This window comes from Cotesia typhae, unplaced genomic scaffold (genome assembly GCF_013202065.1).
Source record: "Cotesia typhae breed Kobodo isofemale line unplaced genomic scaffold, CoteBio_Ctyphae scaffold_45, whole genome shotgun sequence".
Lineage (NCBI taxonomy): Eukaryota > Metazoa > Arthropoda > Insecta > Hymenoptera > Braconidae > Cotesia > Cotesia typhae.
In genome coordinates this window covers 2949729-2970054 of record NW_027423777.1, presented here as the reverse complement: position 1 = coordinate 2970054, position 20326 = coordinate 2949729, and the positions used below count along the sequence as shown (strand labels likewise).

General features: G+C 28.4%; 2 protein-coding genes across 6 annotated transcripts in view; both read right to left on the bottom strand.

Moving 5' to 3' along the window:
• Window positions 1–1221: 1221 nt before the first annotated feature.
• On the bottom strand, window positions 1222–3677 carry Glct (ceramide glucosyltransferase). Its single transcript, XM_074257571.1, has 2 exons — window positions 3159–3677; window positions 1222–3099 (listed from the first exon to the last, which is right to left on the bottom strand). Exon 2 carries the CDS (start codon window positions 2931–2933, stop codon window positions 1734–1736), a length of 1200 nt encoding a protein of 399 aa, XP_074113672.1. The 5' UTR covers window positions 2934–3099; window positions 3159–3677; the 3' UTR covers window positions 1222–1733.
• A 1735-nt stretch (window positions 3678–5412) lies between these two features.
• Apkc (protein kinase C iota type) overlaps window positions 5413–20326 on the bottom strand; it is a 34750-nt gene continuing 19836 nt past the window's right edge. For all 5 annotated transcript variants that reach the window (XM_074257749.1, XM_074257750.1, XM_074257748.1 and 2 more), the window contains 6 exons: window positions 13578–13628; window positions 11209–11294; window positions 10826–11099; window positions 8360–9282; window positions 7911–8026; window positions 5413–7239 (listed from right to left, as the gene is read on the bottom strand). In XM_074257749.1, coding sequence (XP_074113850.1) covers window positions 7152–7239; window positions 7911–8026; window positions 8360–9282; window positions 10826–11099; window positions 11209–11294; window positions 13578–13628 — 1538 coding nt within the window. In that variant the 3' untranslated portion in view covers window positions 5413–7151. The remainder of the gene's footprint in view (window positions 7240–7910; window positions 8027–8359; window positions 9283–10825; window positions 11100–11208; window positions 11295–13577; window positions 13629–20326) is intronic.

The following is a 20326-nucleotide window of genomic DNA, read 5'->3' as shown; positions in this document are numbered from 1 at the left end:
AGACTGGCAGACTGTACTATTTTCACTCTCGTTGACATTACCCACCAACCTCGCGAACAGAACAGACAATATGTACACAAAAGACCTGTACTTACATATCATATTTCATACATCTTTACCTTTATCTACTTATTACAACTCTGCTTATATCTTTTATCTGTTATTCTGTTCTCCTTCCTTCAATACTCGCAATCCAACTTTGCTTTATTTTCACACATGATATAATTATCATTGTTATCCACAAATAACAATAACAACCTCACAGAGTATGTAAACGTAGATGTAGACGACAATAATAAAAAAGAATAAAAAAATAACTAACTGGGTGCCGCAGACTTCAAATAAATTTACTTATTATTTATTTATTTATTCTTTTGTTTCCTCGATGAGAATAGTCACCGTGTTAATTAAATAACAATAACTATAATTATAATAATCATGATAATAATTAAGATACTAAATACACGGATGTATTATTTTTTTACAAAGTATAAAAAAAAATTGCTAGTACTTTTTTAAACTATTTTCGTCTACCAGCTTTTTAAATTAATTAATTAACTAATTATAATATTATTTAATAAATCATTAAACTCTAATTACTCTAAACCTAGTAACTGGTTGTACTGCGTATGAAGACATTATGCGAGTTATAGAAATCAGTCATGATACATATACATATATTTATATGTATATATAAATACTTTTTTTCATTATTTATATATGTATAAATATATTACAGCGTCTATTAATTTATTCTAACTGCAGAAATTATATTTTGGTAGCGAGGTAGTAATACTTTTAATCCAATTAATTGAGTCATTCAATTTTTTGATTTGAAAAAAATAGCAAAATTACTGGTAATTATTTTTTATTCAGCAGATATTTTTAAACCAAAAATAAAAATTTTTTTTCTATTTTTAATGCGCATTTTTTCAAGATTTTTGCTGGAATAAATTTTTGTTTCATAAGAAAAAAAGAAAAAATTTTTTTAACAAGCTGAAAAAAATTAATTTGAAAATTTTGCACTTGGAATTTTTTTTATGTCTATCTGTACAATTTTTTAAAATATATTTTTTTTTTTTAATTAAATTAAAGAAAATATTTTTTAAAAAATTGTACTTAATTTTTTTTTAATTTCTACCATGCAATTTTTTAAACTATTTTTTTGTAACAAATTAAAAAAAAAAAAAAAAAAATTTGTCAGCTATTATCATAAAATAAATGACATCTAATTCTCAACTTAAGAATAAATTTTTGTAAAAAAAAACTATCCATAAATTTTATTATTTGAATAAATTTATGATAGTTAAAAAAAAAAGAACCTTGAAATTCTTGAATTTTAACTACTTAAAAACAACACAACTTGTTAAAACATTTGTTATCTTTAAAATTAAAAAGATAAATTTTTCAAATACTAAAATCTGAGTTTCTCAAACAAGTCACATATTATTTAAATTTCTATACAAAATAACTATCAAAACTATCTTCAGTAAAAAAAACTGCAAGCCTAAATCTCAGAATAACTTTTTTCACTTACATAACCCACCAAAGTATCAAACAATGATAAATAATAAAATTAACATGAAACAAAAGTATGCACTTTGAATTCCACAAGTTATGAACATCGAATTGTCAAAATTTGTAAAGAAGATAATTTAAAAAACACTCCCGAACATCTGTTGATAAATCCTAAAAAAACTTAAAAAAAAGTCCTCGCTACCAAAAACCTTAACCTAGTATTTAACTTTATCCTTAACCTCCTCGGCGAGGCCTCCCCACTTGAGCTTATAAACCCTAGACCTCCACTGAATAAACGGATCCAGGACAGCTTGTAGGAACAAGTACGGCCTGATAGTTTCGTTCATGATCCACCCAAACAGAAAGTCAAGTTTATTAAGCGGCAACGCACTGTTTTGCACCACGCACAATAACGTCCAGTCCATCATGAACCACATGAGAATATGAATAAGATAAAATACGAGAGAGTCCCACTCAAAAAGCACGGTAGCGGCCCAAGAAGCACAAGCCCCGAGGATCAAGCACTCACTGAGCGGCTCGAGGATGATAGTAACGGGCAGCATGGCGACCCTGAGCTTGGCCCAGCGCCTCAACCTGGCCTGGAACAAGGGCAGCTCGCACTGTCCGCTGTTCTGCAAAGCAGGCTGAGAACAGACGGTGATTTTCCAGCCGCGGTCTACGAGACTCTTGGCGTAGAAGAAATCCTCGGCTAAATAGACTCCGAAAGTCTTCAACCCGCCGACTTCGTCCAGCGGAGCCTTTCTGATCAGCGCGGACATCCCAGTGTGGCAATTGATTCTCAGCAGGTCAGCAGCGAGGTACATCCTGGACTGGACAGTTCCGAAGTAGATTTTTTCGTAAGCTGCAGCGAACCCTTGCCGCTGCTCGTAAGTGAACGGCAGCTGGTGCACCAGGCCGACATTGTCTCCCATGCACCTGACCATGTCCAGCAGGGTGTCTTCCTTCATCCTGATCCCGCTGTCGCTGATCAGAATCAGCTCATGCTTGGCAGCTTCGTACGCGGGGTACATGTTGTTGATCTTCGGGTTGACCCCGACTTTGCAGCCGCCCAGAAACAGCCTTGCGTCTACCGCTGGGTAGTGGTCCATCAGTTTTTTTATCGTCGCCAGCACCGGGTCCACCTTGTCCTCCACGCAGAACAGGATCTCGTACAGCGGGTAGTCCAGCGTGAAGAACGTCTCCAAATTTTGGTACAAATTAGAGTCCACTCCCATCAAGGGTTTTATGATCGAAACTCCCTGTAAAGGAACCTCGTAGCTCGTTGGAACTGTCGACTTTCGGTGCAGCTTGCAACGCGCGGTTATCAACGCTAAAATGTGGACGCACCACATTCCCAGCCAGAAAACTATGAAGAATATCGCGAACCCATACAGGGTGTAGATCATAGAGCTCATTTTTGAATTATTAACTTTTGTGAGTGTCTTTTTGGCTTGTGATTGTCTTTTTGGGCATTATCACCACCAGCACCAACAACACTCTGCGTAGAGGCCTATTTGCTTACCTTTTAAACGTACCGGGCTTAGAAGGGTCATTTCTTGTCACTGGTTTTTTTTGTTAAATCTGTGGAAATTTTATTTTTTTAGTTTTAGCTTTTAAAATTAGTTTTTTGATGAACCTACCCGCCTTTTTCGAAAAGGCTGATGCCTCCGCGTGGGTGCAGCAAACGCCGGGAGGAAATAGCCACCAATTAGAGAATCACTTATAACTATCACTAAATTGGGATGATGCCGATTTTGGTCTAACGGTTTTGATTTAGATGGAGCACTTACACTGACACTACTGGGGAGTTCCATGGGCAGGACTGGATCAATTGGGAAAATAGACAAAGATTTAGAAAAGATGGATTTTTTTTTGCTTACGGATCAGTGATGCTGGATTATCTTCGGACTTTTCATCGTGGATCCTCGAGATCTTGGTGATGGGGAGGATAATTTTTTCTGGAGAATGCTTCGTGAAATAGACGCTTTTTAGCGTTGTTAGGAGCATTGGGAGAAAACGGCTGCAAATATATGACGCTGTTTGACAGCCTACCGGCACTGACTAAGACTAGGCGAGGGTATTGAATTCTGGGATGTTAGTGTGGATGTGTATTTTATATACAGTTGCTGCTAGTGAGGTAGAAAGGATTTTTGTCGGTGTGGTGGTGACTATAGAGGAATCTGTGTATGCTTCGTTTCTTACTTGCGGATTGTGGATTGCAATTGAACTTGCGCGGTAGCTGACATGCGCAGTTATTTTCTTTACTGCGCAGGTCGCTTGCAGAGCGGTAAATCTTGCATTTATTTCATTTTGAATTTTGTGAAATTTTTAATTCTAAAATATTTTTTTTTTTATTTTTGATAAATTTTAAAGAATTTTATAAATTTTTTTAGAGATTTAAATTATAATAAATTTAATTATTGTTAATTTTTTGTAATTGCTGTTTAAAAAAAAAAAAAATTTTTTTTGAGTAAATAATTTTACCTTGACTTGATAAAAATGAAAATTTCTGTACCATTGCGTAAGAAATTAAGTTTATTATTAAAAAAAAAAAAAAAAACGGTAGAGGGTGCTGGAGGAATATTCTGTGAGAATTTTACCAGGAGGGAAATAAGAGCGCAATTTTTAAAAAAATTTTTTAGAGCAAAGTTTTTTAAAAAAACCAATTTTTGCATTTAAAACAAAGAAAATAAAATAAATTTTACTAAACTATTTACTAATTTACTACTACTAAAATATTTAATATTTTTAAAAAATTCGGAAAACTCAAAAAAAGTGGTACAAAAATTAATTTTATTTTTTTTCAAGCAATTGCATTTGTGAAAATTTTTTTTAAGCTTCTTTTTAGTTAGTACAGTAACGGCATTACTCTAAAGTAATATTTTTTTTTTTCCTAAATTGCTAGGAGGGTTGAAATCTAAAAAAAAAATTAATAGTAAAAATATTGAGTGCTTTTTTTTACAACACTTAAAAAATTACCTTAAATTCAAACTTCTATACCAAAATACCCCTTTAAATAGTTTATTAACTGATTAATTTAATTTTTATATTCTGAAAATAAATATTAAAAAAAAAAAAAAATTTTCTTCGATCAAATTTTGGATAAAAAAAAAAATCATAAAAAATTTTTTTTGTAAGAAAATTTAATTCTCTAAAAAAAAAGTCATTTAGCCAGAATATCATTTTAAAATTCTATTCTAAAAATGTTTGGATAAATCAATTTCATAAAAAAAAATTTCTAAGCTTAAAAAAAAAAAAAAAATTTCAAAGGTAAAAAAATAAATTTCAAAATAATTATTAATTTAATAGCTTCCGTTTATTTATTACTTCTCTTGTTCAAATTATTATTTACATTGCAATTTTAATAGTAATAATATAATAATTTCAATATAGTAATAATTTAAAGATTTATTTATATTCGTAGAAGGCAATGTTCTATTTTATTCAATACTCGATATATCGCCTGGAATAAATTCACTTTAATAATCTATGGTATAACGTTTTTTCAACGAACAATTTATCAATATAAATTTCCATAATTTAAAATTATTAACGGCCCAGTAATCAAGCCAATAAACTAAAAAATTTTAATTTTAAATAATTCCAAATTTTGGCTTGATTTATTTTAATTATTTTAATAAAAAATTGACACAAAATTTTTTTTTTTAATAAAAATCAGTTGAAACAAAAAACATTTTTGAATATTAAAATTTTTTCACTCACTACTTACTTGTAAAAGGCTTAATTGCATTTTTAAGTCATTACTTATCAACAACCTGAATTATTACCTGATCTAATGTGATAAATTTTTTTTTATTTTACAGTTGAGTAATTTATAGTCCTAATTAATTTGTAGAAAAAAAAAATTTTTTTTTAATTAAAAATAAAAATAACTTTAAGTGTAAGTATTTATTAATAAACGATACAAAATAATATGAGCATTAATTTCTACGATTTTTTTAATATCAAGGTAAAAAAAATACTGAATATATTAATTAAAATTAGTAGAGTAATTAATGAAAACAATAAACGTAATTAATAATTAATATTTGAAAGTTTAAAAATAATAACAATGATAATTAATAACATACTTTCGATCCTCCTCCCCATAAGAGATAAATATTAAAATAAAATTGAGTAATTAATAAATTACAGTACTTGTAATTTTACTTAATAATTATTTGAATTTTTTAATATTTAAAAAGTCGGAATGCGTTAAATGAAAGGTTTAATCAGGACTTTGATTAGCACCTTGGAAGTTATTTAAAAACTATTTTTATTTTATAAAACAAAATTCCTATAAAAATTTCCTATCAAATCGCTTGCATTGTATTAATTTTTATATTATCTAGATTTTAATTATTCAATGCCATTTAGTCGTAAGCAAAATTTATTTTTATTAATTACACTTATTTTTTACAGCTTTTTTTTTTTTTTTTTTTTTTTTTTTTTTTTTTTTTTTAAGGTCACGCTGACCTTTTTAATTTTTGTTAAAATTAATTAATGACATTCAAGTGACTTTTATTCTAATGTAAATTAATAATTGAAAATACGATGACGTAAGTGATTAAATTTCATTTTATTTTGTTTTATCACTTACTAAATTTTTTTTTATTTTAATTAAAATAAAACACTTGAAAAATTTTTTTTATAATTAAATTATTATTAAAATTTCGCGTATAGAAAATTTTTAAAAATATTTTTTTATAATAATTTAGTTACAAAATAAAAAAAAAAATTTTGAACAATTTTTTTTTTTATAAATTAAGAAATTAAAAATTTTTTTTTATAACTAAATCATTATTAAAATTTTGATGCAAAATTTCACGTGTAGAAAATTTTTAAAAATTATTCATGCAAATTTTTAATAATAATTTAGTTACAAAAATTAAAAAAAAAATTTTTTTAGAATTTGAAAAATTTTTTCAGTATTGCAATGAAATTTTTTGTGAATAAAGCTTACGACATCCTGGCATTAAAAAAGTGGTGTCTATTAAATTTAAAAAATTCTATAAAATAATACTAACAATAATAATTAATAATAAATTAATAAATTAATTCAACGGAAGGCAAAACATCTGTTTTAACAATTTTTTCCGCGGATTATCTTCGACGTCGTCGTAGTCAGTACAACTACGATCTTCATCACCATTATTTTCATCATCATCATCATCATCATCATCATTAACATTATCATTATCATTAACATTTTCATTATTAACAAGATGGCTGTCATTAATATTTTCAATTCGTTGAAAATGAACCGTGTTATCAGATTGACAGTGAAATTGCGACGGCGGAGATAATCTGTAGTGATTATAAATGTAATTTGAATTATCGTTTTCAATCTGATCCTTGTTATAAATATTGTTAACCATAAATATGTTTTGTGAGTTTAGTGAATTATTATATCTATCAGTAGTGCCGTAAATAACAGGATGACCAGAAGAAGACTGCTGGAGCAATTTGCTCCGGAGTTCTTGGATATAGTGCAGCTGTTGATGCTGGTAGTTGTAATCGTAATTGTAATCGTAGTTATGGTGAGGCTCATAGTCACGGTGATAATGATAATGACAGTGATACTCTTCTTGGTGATAATCCTCACGATAGATTTCTTCATCTAGCCGCTCGTGTCACACGCAGTCTTCCAGAGACATCAGCAGTGGGTTTACGTACTCGAACCCTTCGAATTCTGATTGATCTATTTCTTCAATTACTCGCCTGCAAATTTTTTTATTGTTAATTTATTATGATCAGTTTTTAGGCTGCATTCGAAAATGCTTTATCTAGATACATAATTAAGAAATGACCTTATATCTCGTAAACTATTGACATTTTTAAAGATATAACCTCATCCCGATGTTATACTCATCGAGACCTTTAATTTGAGTACCCACATCAATTTTTCATATATTTTATATATTTATATATATTATATATGAAAAATATATCAAAAATGCATGTGGGTACTCAAATGAAAGCTCTTGATGAGTGTAATGTTGGGATGAGCTTACATTTTTAAAAATATCAATAATTAAGGAATGATCTTGTATTTTGTCAACTATTGACATTTTTAAAGATTTAAGCTCATCCCGATGTTATACTCTTCAAGACCTTTAATTTGAGTACCCACATCAATTTTTCATATATTTATATATATTATATATATGTATATATGAAAAATATATAAAAATGCATGTGGGTACTCAAATGAAAGCTCTTGATGAATGTAACATAGAGATGAGCTTTAAAAAAGTCAATATTTAAGAAAGTACAGTGCAATTTACTAAAATTCATTATTTAATAAATCAAAATTTCAATTCATTTTTTTAATCAATATTATATTTCTAATAAAATAAAATTTTTCTGAATAAAAAATAAAAAATACTTACTGATCATCAGGTGTAAGATGAACAGGCTCATCCGTGAATTCTGGTGGGAAGTTAGCCAAATCACGATCCGAGTCCAGTCGCGGTTTGTACGGTGGAGTTACTTGCTTTTGCTCAAGCTGTCAATAAAAAATTATTAAAATTAGCTTTGATAAAATATAATCAGTAAGAAATTTTTTAAGCTTAAATTTAAAAATTAAAAAAAAAAAAAAATTTGTTAATAAATCTAAAGAAAGCTTTTAATAGATTAATATAAAAATTTTACAATTCTGAGCTAACTACTGAAAATATGAAAAAATCATAAGAGACTTTTTTTGTAGAAAATTTAATTCTCTACAAAAGTAGTCCTTGTCAATTTTTCCGTATCTCGCACCTTTCAGCCAATATTAAGTCATTTTAAATTTATAAAATTTGGGCTGCATAAAAATAAAATTTTTGAATTTTTAACTTACCATTTCCCAATCAATTGCCTTGAAGAAGGGATGCCCGACAATATCTAAAAATGCAGAAGGACCTCTTCCACAGCCAAGTCTCTCGTTAGGCTCCTTGCACAGGAACCCTTTGAGCACCGAGGCAGCCTTAACAGAAAGAGACCTCGGGATTCTTATCGTCTTCTGCAGAATCACCTGGAAAAGATAGTCCTCGGTGTTTTGATCGGGATTTTCCGAGGCGCCGGCAATGTCAAAGGGACTTCTTCCCGCCAACATTTCATACAGCAGAACTCCAAGCGCCCACCAATCAACGGAGAATCCATACTCATCCCCTCTGAGGATCTCTGGAGCAATATAATTGGGCGTTCCGCAAAAAGTGGCAGTAGTGTCGCCATCTCTAACTCCCTCTTTGCACATTCCGTAGTCGGTAAGCTTGACATGGCCCTCGTGGTCCAGCAGAACGTTGTCGAGCTTCAAGTCGCGGTAAATAATTCCTTTTTTGTGTAAAAAATTTAAGGCGAGACTTATTTCGGCAGCGTAGAACCTTGCGTGCTCTTCAGGAAGACGCCGCTGTCGTTGCATGTGGAACATTAGGTCGCCTCCTCGGACGAACTCGATCACGAAGAACAGCCGGGACGGCGTCTGGAAACAGGAGTGCAGTCCCACCAAGAATGGGTGGTTTGAGGCTGTTTCAAATACGTGCTTTTCTGTTTGCACCCAATCTATGTCCTCGTCGTCGGTCACCAACGCCTTCTTTATCACTTTCATTGCGTAAATCCGCTTCGTACGCTTCAGCTCGACCATCAGCACTTTCGCGTAAGATCCGCGACCAATTACACGGATCAGCTCGAAATCTGCCAGTGAATATTGCCGCTGCAGGTCGCTTGTTCCGTCCGCGTTTGCAACCACGTCCAGTGCCAATTCTTCGCCTTCATCGTTCGTGCCTGAAAAATTTAGTAAAATTCTGATTAGTGAAAACAATGAAAAATATAAGAAAGACCTTTTGTATGCATTGCGAATTTATTTATTTTTTTTTTAATTAGATGCTTTATTAATTAATCCAGTTATCATTTTTTTTTTAATTCATAATTCTACGAGAAAATTTTTTTTTAATAAATTAATATTTGAAAAATTCTAGACACTAAAAAAATTGCGGATGATTTAAAATGTTCTAAAAAATTTTTTTTTAATTTTTAAAAATTTAGAAAATTGAATTTTATATAAATTACGTTTGAAATTGGAATTCCGGCTAAATAATAAGAGATAGAAGAAAATTAATGAGGACCTTTTTTGTAGAGAATCTAAATTCCTACAAAAAGGCTCATATGATTTTTTTTTTAATATTTGATATTAACCTCAGAATTTTGATTTTAAACTTTTCGAAGTAACTAATTTAATCAAATACTTTGAAAATTTAATTTGACATTAAAATTCTGGCTAAATGATCAGAGGTAGCTAAAAATTGACTAGATCCTTTTTTATAGAAAATTTAATTCCCGACAAAAAAGATTTCTTATAATTTTTTAGTATCTCTAATATTAACCCTAAAATTGTGACTTAAAATGTTATTGAATATCTAGTCTAATCAAATACTTAGAAAATTTAATTTTACATTAAAATTCTGGCTAAAAAAAAAAAAAAAAAAAAATCTTGATTTTCTCAATGTATTGATAGTTTATTTGAAAGCAAAATTGAAAAAACTCGAATTAAAGTTTGTGTGTATTGATTCAAGTAAAATAAAGTTTGATGTTCAAACGAGCGTTAGTACGCACAATCCTCCCGTTGGCACGAAATCTATAATTACAATTAAAAACCACGAATATTTATTCTAGTAACTAAACGTCCGTATATTCGCACGTAAAAATTTGCTTTTTATATTCAGAACCAAAAAATCCGTCAAAGCACTTGAAAAATCTTCGGAAACTCAAATTATTTTGAAATGACTATTGACTCGTTCATTTTTCAGTTTACTGTAAACTAAATGAAGTTTATAAATAGACCAGCGGTGTCAGTCAGGACCAAAAAAAATTTAGTAAAAATGGACTCTATTATTCTATTAGTAGGTTTTGAGTTTCAAATTGTGTAAGCAATATTAATAAAATTTTCATAAAATATCAATAATTGTGATTATTAACAGATTTTAATAAAAAAAAAAATTAAATAAGGGCTTTTATTTTATTTCAAATTTAACTTTTTAATTACTAATTAAGTATTAATAATATTGTGTCTAAAAATTTGACTTTTAGAATATAAAATTAACTTTCAAACCAAAAATAACAGATTTTTTGGCCTGGAAAACTCTGAATTATTAAAATTATCGATTCACTAAAGCAAAAAAGGCATCTGCCGGTGTCAATTATAAATTATCGGGATAAATCAAGTGTACTGACCCAGTTTGTCGGTAAATATCAAAGTTGATTATTAATAACGCAACTAATTAACATGTAGATGATGAATAATAAATAAATGATATGCGTGTAAACATACGTGGACGTGAATCCTCGATAACACTGGACTCCGCGGTTTCGTCATCCAAATGAGCCTTTGGGCTGGATTGCGGTGACGAATCGAGCGGCACTTGGTCGCCATTCCGATCGTTCAATTGTGTATCGTGCGACTGCGATTGTTGTTGTAGGTTCAAGCAGGGTTTTCTCACGACTTTGTGGCATTTTTTGTGGACCAAAAGCTTGCACTGGATGCACTTGAACCCTTGGCGGCCCAGGCCCCAGATCCGGTCTTGGCAAAAGGCGCAGAATGCTCGCTAGAATTTATTTTTATTTAATTAAAAAAAAAAAAAATTTTTTTTTTTAACTTTCAATTAACATTTATTATTTATTATTTATTATTGCGGGTGCCAGTTAAGTACTCACTCGGTTGAAGCGTTTTGCTTGGAAAATGTGCCCATTAACGCGGTACAGTTTTCTCCACCTCCGCGCTCCCCGTCTGTATATGCTTCCTGTAAACAACAACAAATAAAACCTTTTAAAGTAAATATATAATATATAAGCTCTTCTTTTGTGATTTTTATATATATATATAGATTGTATATTGAACTTTATTTAATGAATACTCGGGGAAATTGGTTTTTATTGTATTTCAAAATCAATAATATCAAATGGCTTCAAAATTTATTTACGTTTTCTTTTTAGTTTAACAACTTTAACTTGCTATCACTCAGATTTATTATTGCCTTTTCTTACGAGTATTGAAGATAAATTATTGTGATTTTTAATATTTTTTTATTGGACTTTTAAAGAAGTTTATAACCCGTTAAAATAACTGTAACACATTGATAGAAGGATTTATTAATTGTTGATAAGTTCATTCATTTGGAAAGTTTATTTATTAAATGTAACTTTGGTATGAAAAAATATTTTTTGGAAAAATACTTAATTTATTAATAGTTAAAAAATATTTATTGACAGTTAATTAATTTTACTGCATTGATAGAAACATTTAGTTATTTTTAATAAGATTTACCAAATATTTGGTAATTGTTATTAAATAATTTATTAAAGCCCATTTATTTCCACGAAATAAATATTTAATAGTATTTAACAAATTATTTTTTGCTACTCAATAAATTGTTTATTTATATTAAAGAAATTAATTTTTTAACTAATTTTGGCGTTAACCTAAATCAAAATAATTAAAATAAATAATTTTAAATAAAAATATAAAGTACTACACTGAAAAAAAAAATTAACTTGAATCAAGAGAAAAATTCTTGAACCAAGAAAATAATTTTAAAGAGTTTAATTGTCTTCAATCAAGATGAAAAATTTTTTAATTAAGTAAAATTTACTTAAACCAAGAAAAATTTCTTAGTTTGAGAATTTTTTTACTCAAATCAAGAAGATGAAATTCTTTAAAATTATTTACTTGATTCAAGTAAATTTTTTTTTCTGTTTACAAAGAAAAGAATCTCATTAAATTATATTTTAATATGTTTTTAGCGTATCAATAATAGACAAAATAAGCGATTATAGCACCGCTTAAAAGTCCATAGAAAATACCAAAAATTGAATTTATTCAAAAAAAAAAAAAAAGTCCTCTTAATTTTTTAATTTTCACTTGAAACATTTTATTTTTATTATAAATTAAAATATTTAAAAAGTTGAAAATAATTTTTCATCTGATTGATTCTTCACCTAAATATTATTTTTAACCTCAATAAAACTCCAGTAAAAAATTAATGGTACTTTTCAGTTTTTTTTTTTTTTTTTTTTTTTTTTAATATCAGGAAACCAAAATTTCGATAAATATTTACAAGTGGGGTCTCTAATTTTCATTTTTTTGAACGAAATTTTTATTTGATATTTTTTTTTTTTTTAAAAAAAAAATAAATAAAAAAATGAACAATTAAAAAAAAATTGATTATCACCAATTTATAAATTTTTTTTTAATTTTGATAAAAAACTTTTTTTTTTTAATTGTTCGTTTTTTTATGTACTTAAAAAAAAAAAAAAAAACATCAAAAAAAGATAAAATTAAAATTTTATCCAAAAAAATGAGAGCCAAAATTTTTTTTCTAACTTTTGAAAGTAAAAAAGCTATCGAAATTTTAATTTTTTTCTTTCACGATATTTTTTTATCAAAAATACACTGTGAATAAAAAAAATTTGAAAATGTTAATTTTTTACCCAGTTATGGCCCAAAAAGCGGTTGTAAATGATTACCAAAATTTCTTATTATATAATAAATAATGAACAATCTAAAAAATCGAAAAAATATAAGCAAAAGTTGTTTTTAATCTCGTAAATGACAATAACGGAGGACATTCTATGTGTGTAATATTAAAGTTGTTTTACAATCGAATTTGGACGTTTGCCAGTTCTAACAATTCACTCATAATAATTAATAGTCGCACATATCCAAAATAAAAAGTTCACACATGAACACATGAGCATATAACAATTAAACCGAAGCAAACTAGGTGTGACTATAACTACAACTAAAGCTAAAACCTTCGTCATAAATATATAAATATATATTCTCACCAATATAATTTAAGCCTCGGCTGTTTATTGGGACATCAATTAAAAGGTGTATTTGTATATTTCATCAGCAATTTAGCCTTTAAAATATGGACTAATATTTGCGCTCGCGGTATTCCGAATAGTAGTTAAGCCGAATTAATTTTAACCGGAAAATTTATTGAATTGATATATCAACAAATAAAACGAACAATCGGGTTAATAAATTAAACTTGTAAAGAGTATAGAGTTTAAGTACTTACGGTCTTCTCCCTGACATGGCATCCCAGGTGCTGGCGGTACATTCGGAAAGACTGTAACATGCCAAAGATACGATAATAATTAGTAAACTGCCGTCTACTGTACACCAGATCTTAGAGTACTAATTATAATTAGAGAGAAATTAGAATGTTTACTCTACAGTTTCTGTATCTTGTTCTTGTTGTTGTTATTTTGTATTATATATTATATATATTACGTATTCTCTGCACGGTGGACTTTTATTGACATAAGTTTTAATCTGTCTTTACTTTTAAAAGTTTATGTAACGCCGCTGATTGTAGGAAGTCGAGAGAAATTGAGAAAACGACATAACAACTAGTGCTACACGGAAAAAAATTTACGATACAAATATTGTAAAGCTGGACTGTACTTTTATTATTTATCATTGTCAAATATTTAAAAAAAAATTTACTATTTATTAGTAATTTCACCAAATAATTATTGTATTAAATTTGATTAGAAAAAATACGATATTAAAATTGTAAAAAGAGATTAAAATTTCCAGTGCTGCCTCTGGATCTTTCTAAGTATGATTAAATGAGAAGTATATAATAGGGGACAGTCCACCATTACTATTTTATTTAATAAAGATTCCTTCAATTTTATTTTCGTGTACTCATGAATACTTCAATTAACTTAATGTATTAATGGAAATGATACTTTAATTATATATTTATTACTTTTGTACCCTGAAAAAAAAAAAAAAAAAAAAAAAAAAAAAAATGTGATTTAAAAAATTTTATAATTTTTTTAAGGAATTTTTTCAGTCTAATATTTAATTATTGATCCAATTTTGATAATATTAGATACAAAAATTCATCATGAAAGATTTTTAATGATGTATTTTAATCATAGAAAAAAAATTCGGTCCTTTATTATATATATTCTGGTAAAATATTTCTAAAAGCGAGAGGGAGTAGCCACCTAGCGGTGAAACCAAAAACTAACTTATAAAAAAAAGTGCAATTTACTGTCTCATTACTTGGAAAAAAATTTTTCTCGTCTTATAAACGATCTAATTATGATTTTAAACAATTTTCCAAAATATCGGGTAAGAATTTTCTAGAATCTAGGACGTATAATTGGACTAATTGTCGCGGTGTAATATACATGTCATGAAACGGGAGATAACGTCGTGCTAATGAAAATATAGACCTTGAACTTGGTCCCGAAATTAGTACGAATGTTGATATTAATTTTAATGCAAACGCCAGTTAACATTATCAAAGCGAAGATAGAACACAATACATTCTGCGATAAACAAGGGAAGTTTTTAGGTCATTCGTCTTAATATAGCCTTCTTTAGATGATTAAATGTGAAGCAGATTCTCACTACCAGGAACAAGAGCAACAAACAGATTTCTGCAACATCCGGTCGTGTTTTCTGTAGAGAGGGATGATACGGTCGATCGAGCATAGTGCTAATAGAATACAACAGAATAGAATAGAATAGAATAGAATAGAAATGAGTTGAGAGTAGTAGAGTATATAGAATTTCTGCAGTGAGGTTGCTGTTTTGGCTATTGGGGAGGTGTAACACCACTAGTTGCAATTCAACTCGACATTGCCCGTATGTATTTGAATATTTGTAAATACTCGGGTCTATAATAATAATAATCATAGTAATGATAACTAGCAATCTTACAGTCACTATGTGACTGCCATGACTTGTGAATTATAAAAAAAAATAAAATTTTGCTGTATTAAATAATAAATTTTGTTAAATTGCACTGTACTTTCTTAAATATTGACTTTTTTAAAGATATAAGCTCATCTCGATGTTACACTCATCAAGAGCTTTCATTTGAGTACCCACATGCATTTTTATATATTTTTCATATATAATATATATAAATATATAAAATATATGAAAAATTGATGTGGGTACTCAAATGAAAGGTCTTGAAGAGTATAACATCAGGATGAGCTTATATCTTTAAAAATGTCATTAGTTGACTAGACAACAAAGTCATTTCTTAATTATTGATATTTTTAAAGATGTTTAAAGATTTTTAAAAAACCGATTTTATCATATGACTATCCCGGAGACAAAATTTTTCTTATTCTCTTAATAATATAGATAATAATAATAATCAAAATTTTTAGCATTGAATTTGAAAAAATTAAATTTATAAATTTAATTGCATTTTTTTTCATGTCAATAATTAATCATGTTTTAGGAATATTTTTTCAAGTATTAATAATAATAATAATAATAATAATAATAATAATCGTTATAGAGTATGTTACAATATTGTGCTAGAATATAATGATGTGAGAGTGTAAATGTTTAAGTTCAAAGTAGGACATTGAAGCTAACACGACGTGTAGCCAAGCACTTTAGGTCACATGGCCAGAGGATATGTAACCATGCGGATACTTCACCCTCACACCCTTTCATTCCTCGGTCAAATATATATGTATATGGGATCTGTGGATGTTGGAGCTGGTAGTATCAACTCAAGACGTTAATATGCGCAAGACTTGCTCCACTGCGAGCTCTCTGCTCCTTAATCATTTATATTTATATTTACTCTCGGCATTTTCTTCCCGCATTATTTTTTTACCGATGCGGATGGAGGTTTCTGGGTAAATAAATTTAACTTTGTTGCAACTCACCCCCGTTGGCAGATCGTGAAGCTTTAATGCGGAGAAAACATTTAAAGTTTCAGGAAATTTTTGGTAAAGATCTGACGTGTTGAAAAATGATAGTTTCTTTTTTTTATTCTTTTACCAAAAAGTCTTTGGCAAAAATCCACATTGTGAATAAACTATCAGAAATAGGGTAAAATTGATAAGGACCTTTATTGTAAAGGATTAAATTTCCTGTAAAAAATTTATTTTATCAATTTTTTAAATCAAATATTTCATCTGCATTTTGATGTAAAAAGTTGGAAAAAATAATTACTCTTTATTAAAGATTCAGCAAAATCATAAGAAACTTTTTTTTTTTAAAAAATTACTTCATCTAGAATTGGTTTAATTAATCACAAAATTTTCTAAAGAAAATTTTTCTCGAACCAAAGCAAGTATTCTTTTTAATCCAAGAACTTCTAACCAAAAAAATCAAGTCGGCTGATAAAATATTTCGAACTTTTGATTGACTAGAAATGTAATTACTCGAATTACTCGTCTTCGAAAACTCTCAGAATCCAGCATTGCGATCAAGTGAAAAGGATTAAGGTCACTAAATTCACCTTAACCTACTGTGCCTTTTGTATAAAAATCCAAGTTAATATCAAAAGAATTGGGTCAATTGATTGAGTCTTGACTCGAAAGATACGAGACTCAATTCATTAGAATTCAATTCACTCCTCTAAATTAAACTTCTCTAAATATAAGCAACCGAGTGAAATTAAACACCAAATTTTCTAAAAACTGTATCCATATATACGTAACCTAAGGTCTCTAAAAACCTTGAAAGACACATCGCAATCTGGAGCAGAGCCATTTTTTCATATCCAATCACATTTTCTCGGGCTTTCTTCCTCCTTCTATTCACTTTTTTGTCTCGGAAATCTTTTTTTTTATTTTTTTGTTTGCTCCGAAATTTTTCTTTCATCTACTTTGGAGTCAAAATATTCAAAACTGACGCTTAAAATTATTAATGAAATTTAATAATACCTGACTCCAGAGACCTTGGCGGTTTTGAGCCTTTGAGTTCGAACTTGAGGAAAACAGGCTGTGGTATATCACCGGGTAGCCATATGTTAGCGGAATTCTTGACATCATTTCAGTTTTTTTATCACTAACTTCAACAAATTTATCAAAAAAGTTCTACGAATGTTTCGAACAGCTGAAAAAAATTGGGGATTTTTTTCGGCGGAGTGAACATTAATTTTAATTCAAAAAACATCAAAGTTTTACACTGAAATTAATTTTAATTAGCTTCAAAAATTTTTGATTTCAAAATTATTAACAAGTACTTCAAAAAATTTATTTCAGATTTAATTTTATTATTATTTAGCAATTTTTACCGCTTATTTATTTTAATTTATCCAAAATCTTATTTTTAAATTCAATTTTCAATTAATTTAATGAGACCGCGTTAAATAATATTAAAGTAAAAATTCTACACAAAAAAAAAATTTTATCAAATTAGACACACATATTTGTGTTACTGTTTTTAGCAGATGTCTAAAAATTTTTGATTTTTTTTATTAATTAAATTACAACTAAAAAAAAATTTATAAAAAATTGCACTTATAGTTTTTCAAGTTTTTTACAAGTCACATTTTTTTTTTTTAATTTTTTAATTGAAATTTTTTCAATAAAAAATTTCTAAAAATTTTGAAATGTCGAAAAATTTTTTACAGTGTAGACTCTTTATTAAAGATTAAAAAAAATCATAAGAGATTTTTTTTTGTAAGAAATTATGTAAGCGCGAATTTACGTTTAAAAATTTCTAAATATTTTTGACATTTATTTTTTATTTTTCACGTTTTTAAAATCGTTGCTAATTTTTTAAATTAAAAATAAAAAATCAAAAAATTAAATTGACAAATTTTTTATTTAATTTCATACTTTTTTTTTTTTTTAAGGCTCTAAATATTAATTACATTTGTCAAAAAATTTTTGGAATATTGAAATTTTTATAAAGTTAATTTTATTTTCAATTTTTGTCCATAAATTTTGATGTAAAAAGTTATCAATTTTTATGATTTTAAATTAATTAAAAAATGCTACGTGAAGAAATTAAAAAAAAACATCGATGCAGTTTTTTTTTTAAATATAAAAATTCGTAATGTCAACAGAAAAATATTAATCATCAATTTTTTAATGCGCATATTGTCATTTTTAATTTAAACGCGTAGCAATTTTTATTTTGTCCATAAAAAATTAAAAAATTCACTTCGAAATTTTTTTACAGTGTTAGCACAAAAAGAATTGATCCAATAAAAAAAACTCTAGGGTGATTTTGGATAAAAAAAAAAAAAAAAGTTAAATTTCTGGTAAAGACACTTCGACTAGTCAGACATTATATTACTTGAATGTCGACTGCATTGAAGCCCCGGAGCGACTAGAAAAATACGTGGACTATATAAAATCTAAGCCATCATTACAAGCCTGTTATTATAATTATTATTATTATTTTTATTGTCGCTGCCATTGTCATTATTGAACTTTAGTCTTGAGTCTTTAAGGCCTGAGTCTATATTCTAGTCATTGAACTAAATTCTGCTGATGGAATAGGAGCGGCATATAATAGAAGGGGCTCGAAAATTTATTTATCAATTCGATGCCACGTTTCAGTTAATAAAAATAAATAATAATAACAATGATAAATGATAATAAAGCCGTTATCAATAAACGGCTTATCTTCTCACTGTATTTTAGGCAGTATGTGATATAACGCGAATAGAATCTCGCACGATGTCATACGGTGTAATTAAAACTTTTATGATAGAAATACAAAGGAATGAGTAATCATGGGGATCTATATAAATACATAAATGTATGTGGGCGTGTATGTGAGGCCGGTCGTTACAGTCTAGGGAGCTCTTATTGTTTTTTTTATTTTGATCGTAATTCCCACAGAAATTAAAACTACGCCCGGTGAATTTAAATAAAAACGAGCACATATTACCTCACAATAAATTTGTTTTTATTATTAAAGAACCAAACATTTACATATTACTTTTTTGGTTTTAATTATCTGTAGATTTTTAAAAATAATAGAGTATTTTTAATTTTAATTTTAATTTAAAAATTAGTCTTCACGGAAAGAACAAGATGATATTGTATATCATCCCAGATTATACTGAATAAAAAAAAAATTTTTAGATAGTAGCTAGTATAATCCCAGATTATAATGAATATAATCCCAGATTATAATGAATATAATCCCAGATTACAATTAGTATAATACCAGATTATACTGGGTATAATCCAGATTATACAGATTATAATTTGGATTTTTTTTAGCTACGATCTGAAATTTTTTTTTTCACCACATATACCACTGAGTGAACATGGTTTCCTCATAATGCCAAAAAACGCGTTAAATACGGGCACATACACCGTCAGCCATATTGAATAACATGAAATTCTAATTTAGTTTCATCTGCCGCCCCTAGATGGCATTAAAATTCGATTCTAAAATCTTCTTTCGTCCTTTTAAAAATTTTATTGAAGTTTAATTGTTTTCAAACTTTTATTTGTTATTTTTTATTTGTTGGGAAATACCTCAATAAAACAGGAAAACATACTTGCGATAAAAATAACTTTCAATTAAAAACAGTCGTTTAGTTTTTATTTTTATTAATCATCCCAGTGGGTTTGACGGGGCATTCCGATAGGTGTCGGTCAGTGTAATTGCAATAGTAGCAATATTGTCGGGAGCATCGAGTACTACTCGACAACACAGATGAGAGAAAATGAAAATAAATTAGAGTAATAGTGCCCGAATGTCAGACAGAAAATGGACAAAGGGAAGACAGAGGTAGTTGTAGGCAGGGTTGGCAGGGTTGGTGAGGACGAGGATGAGGACAAAGTGTTTTCAATTTCACAAGAGTAATTAAAACAGCGGACAATAACAGCGATTTCATTGTCATCGTTGTCGCTTAACATTCCGTGCTCGTTCGGCTGACGATAATCTTGGATAAAATTTCACTGCATCGCACTAAACTTACAGACATTTCAGCTTATAGCTTCTATTCGACACAAGCGCCAAAGCTCCTTATCCTGCTTTATGTACTGTTATATACCTAAATTATGCATTTCATGTTTG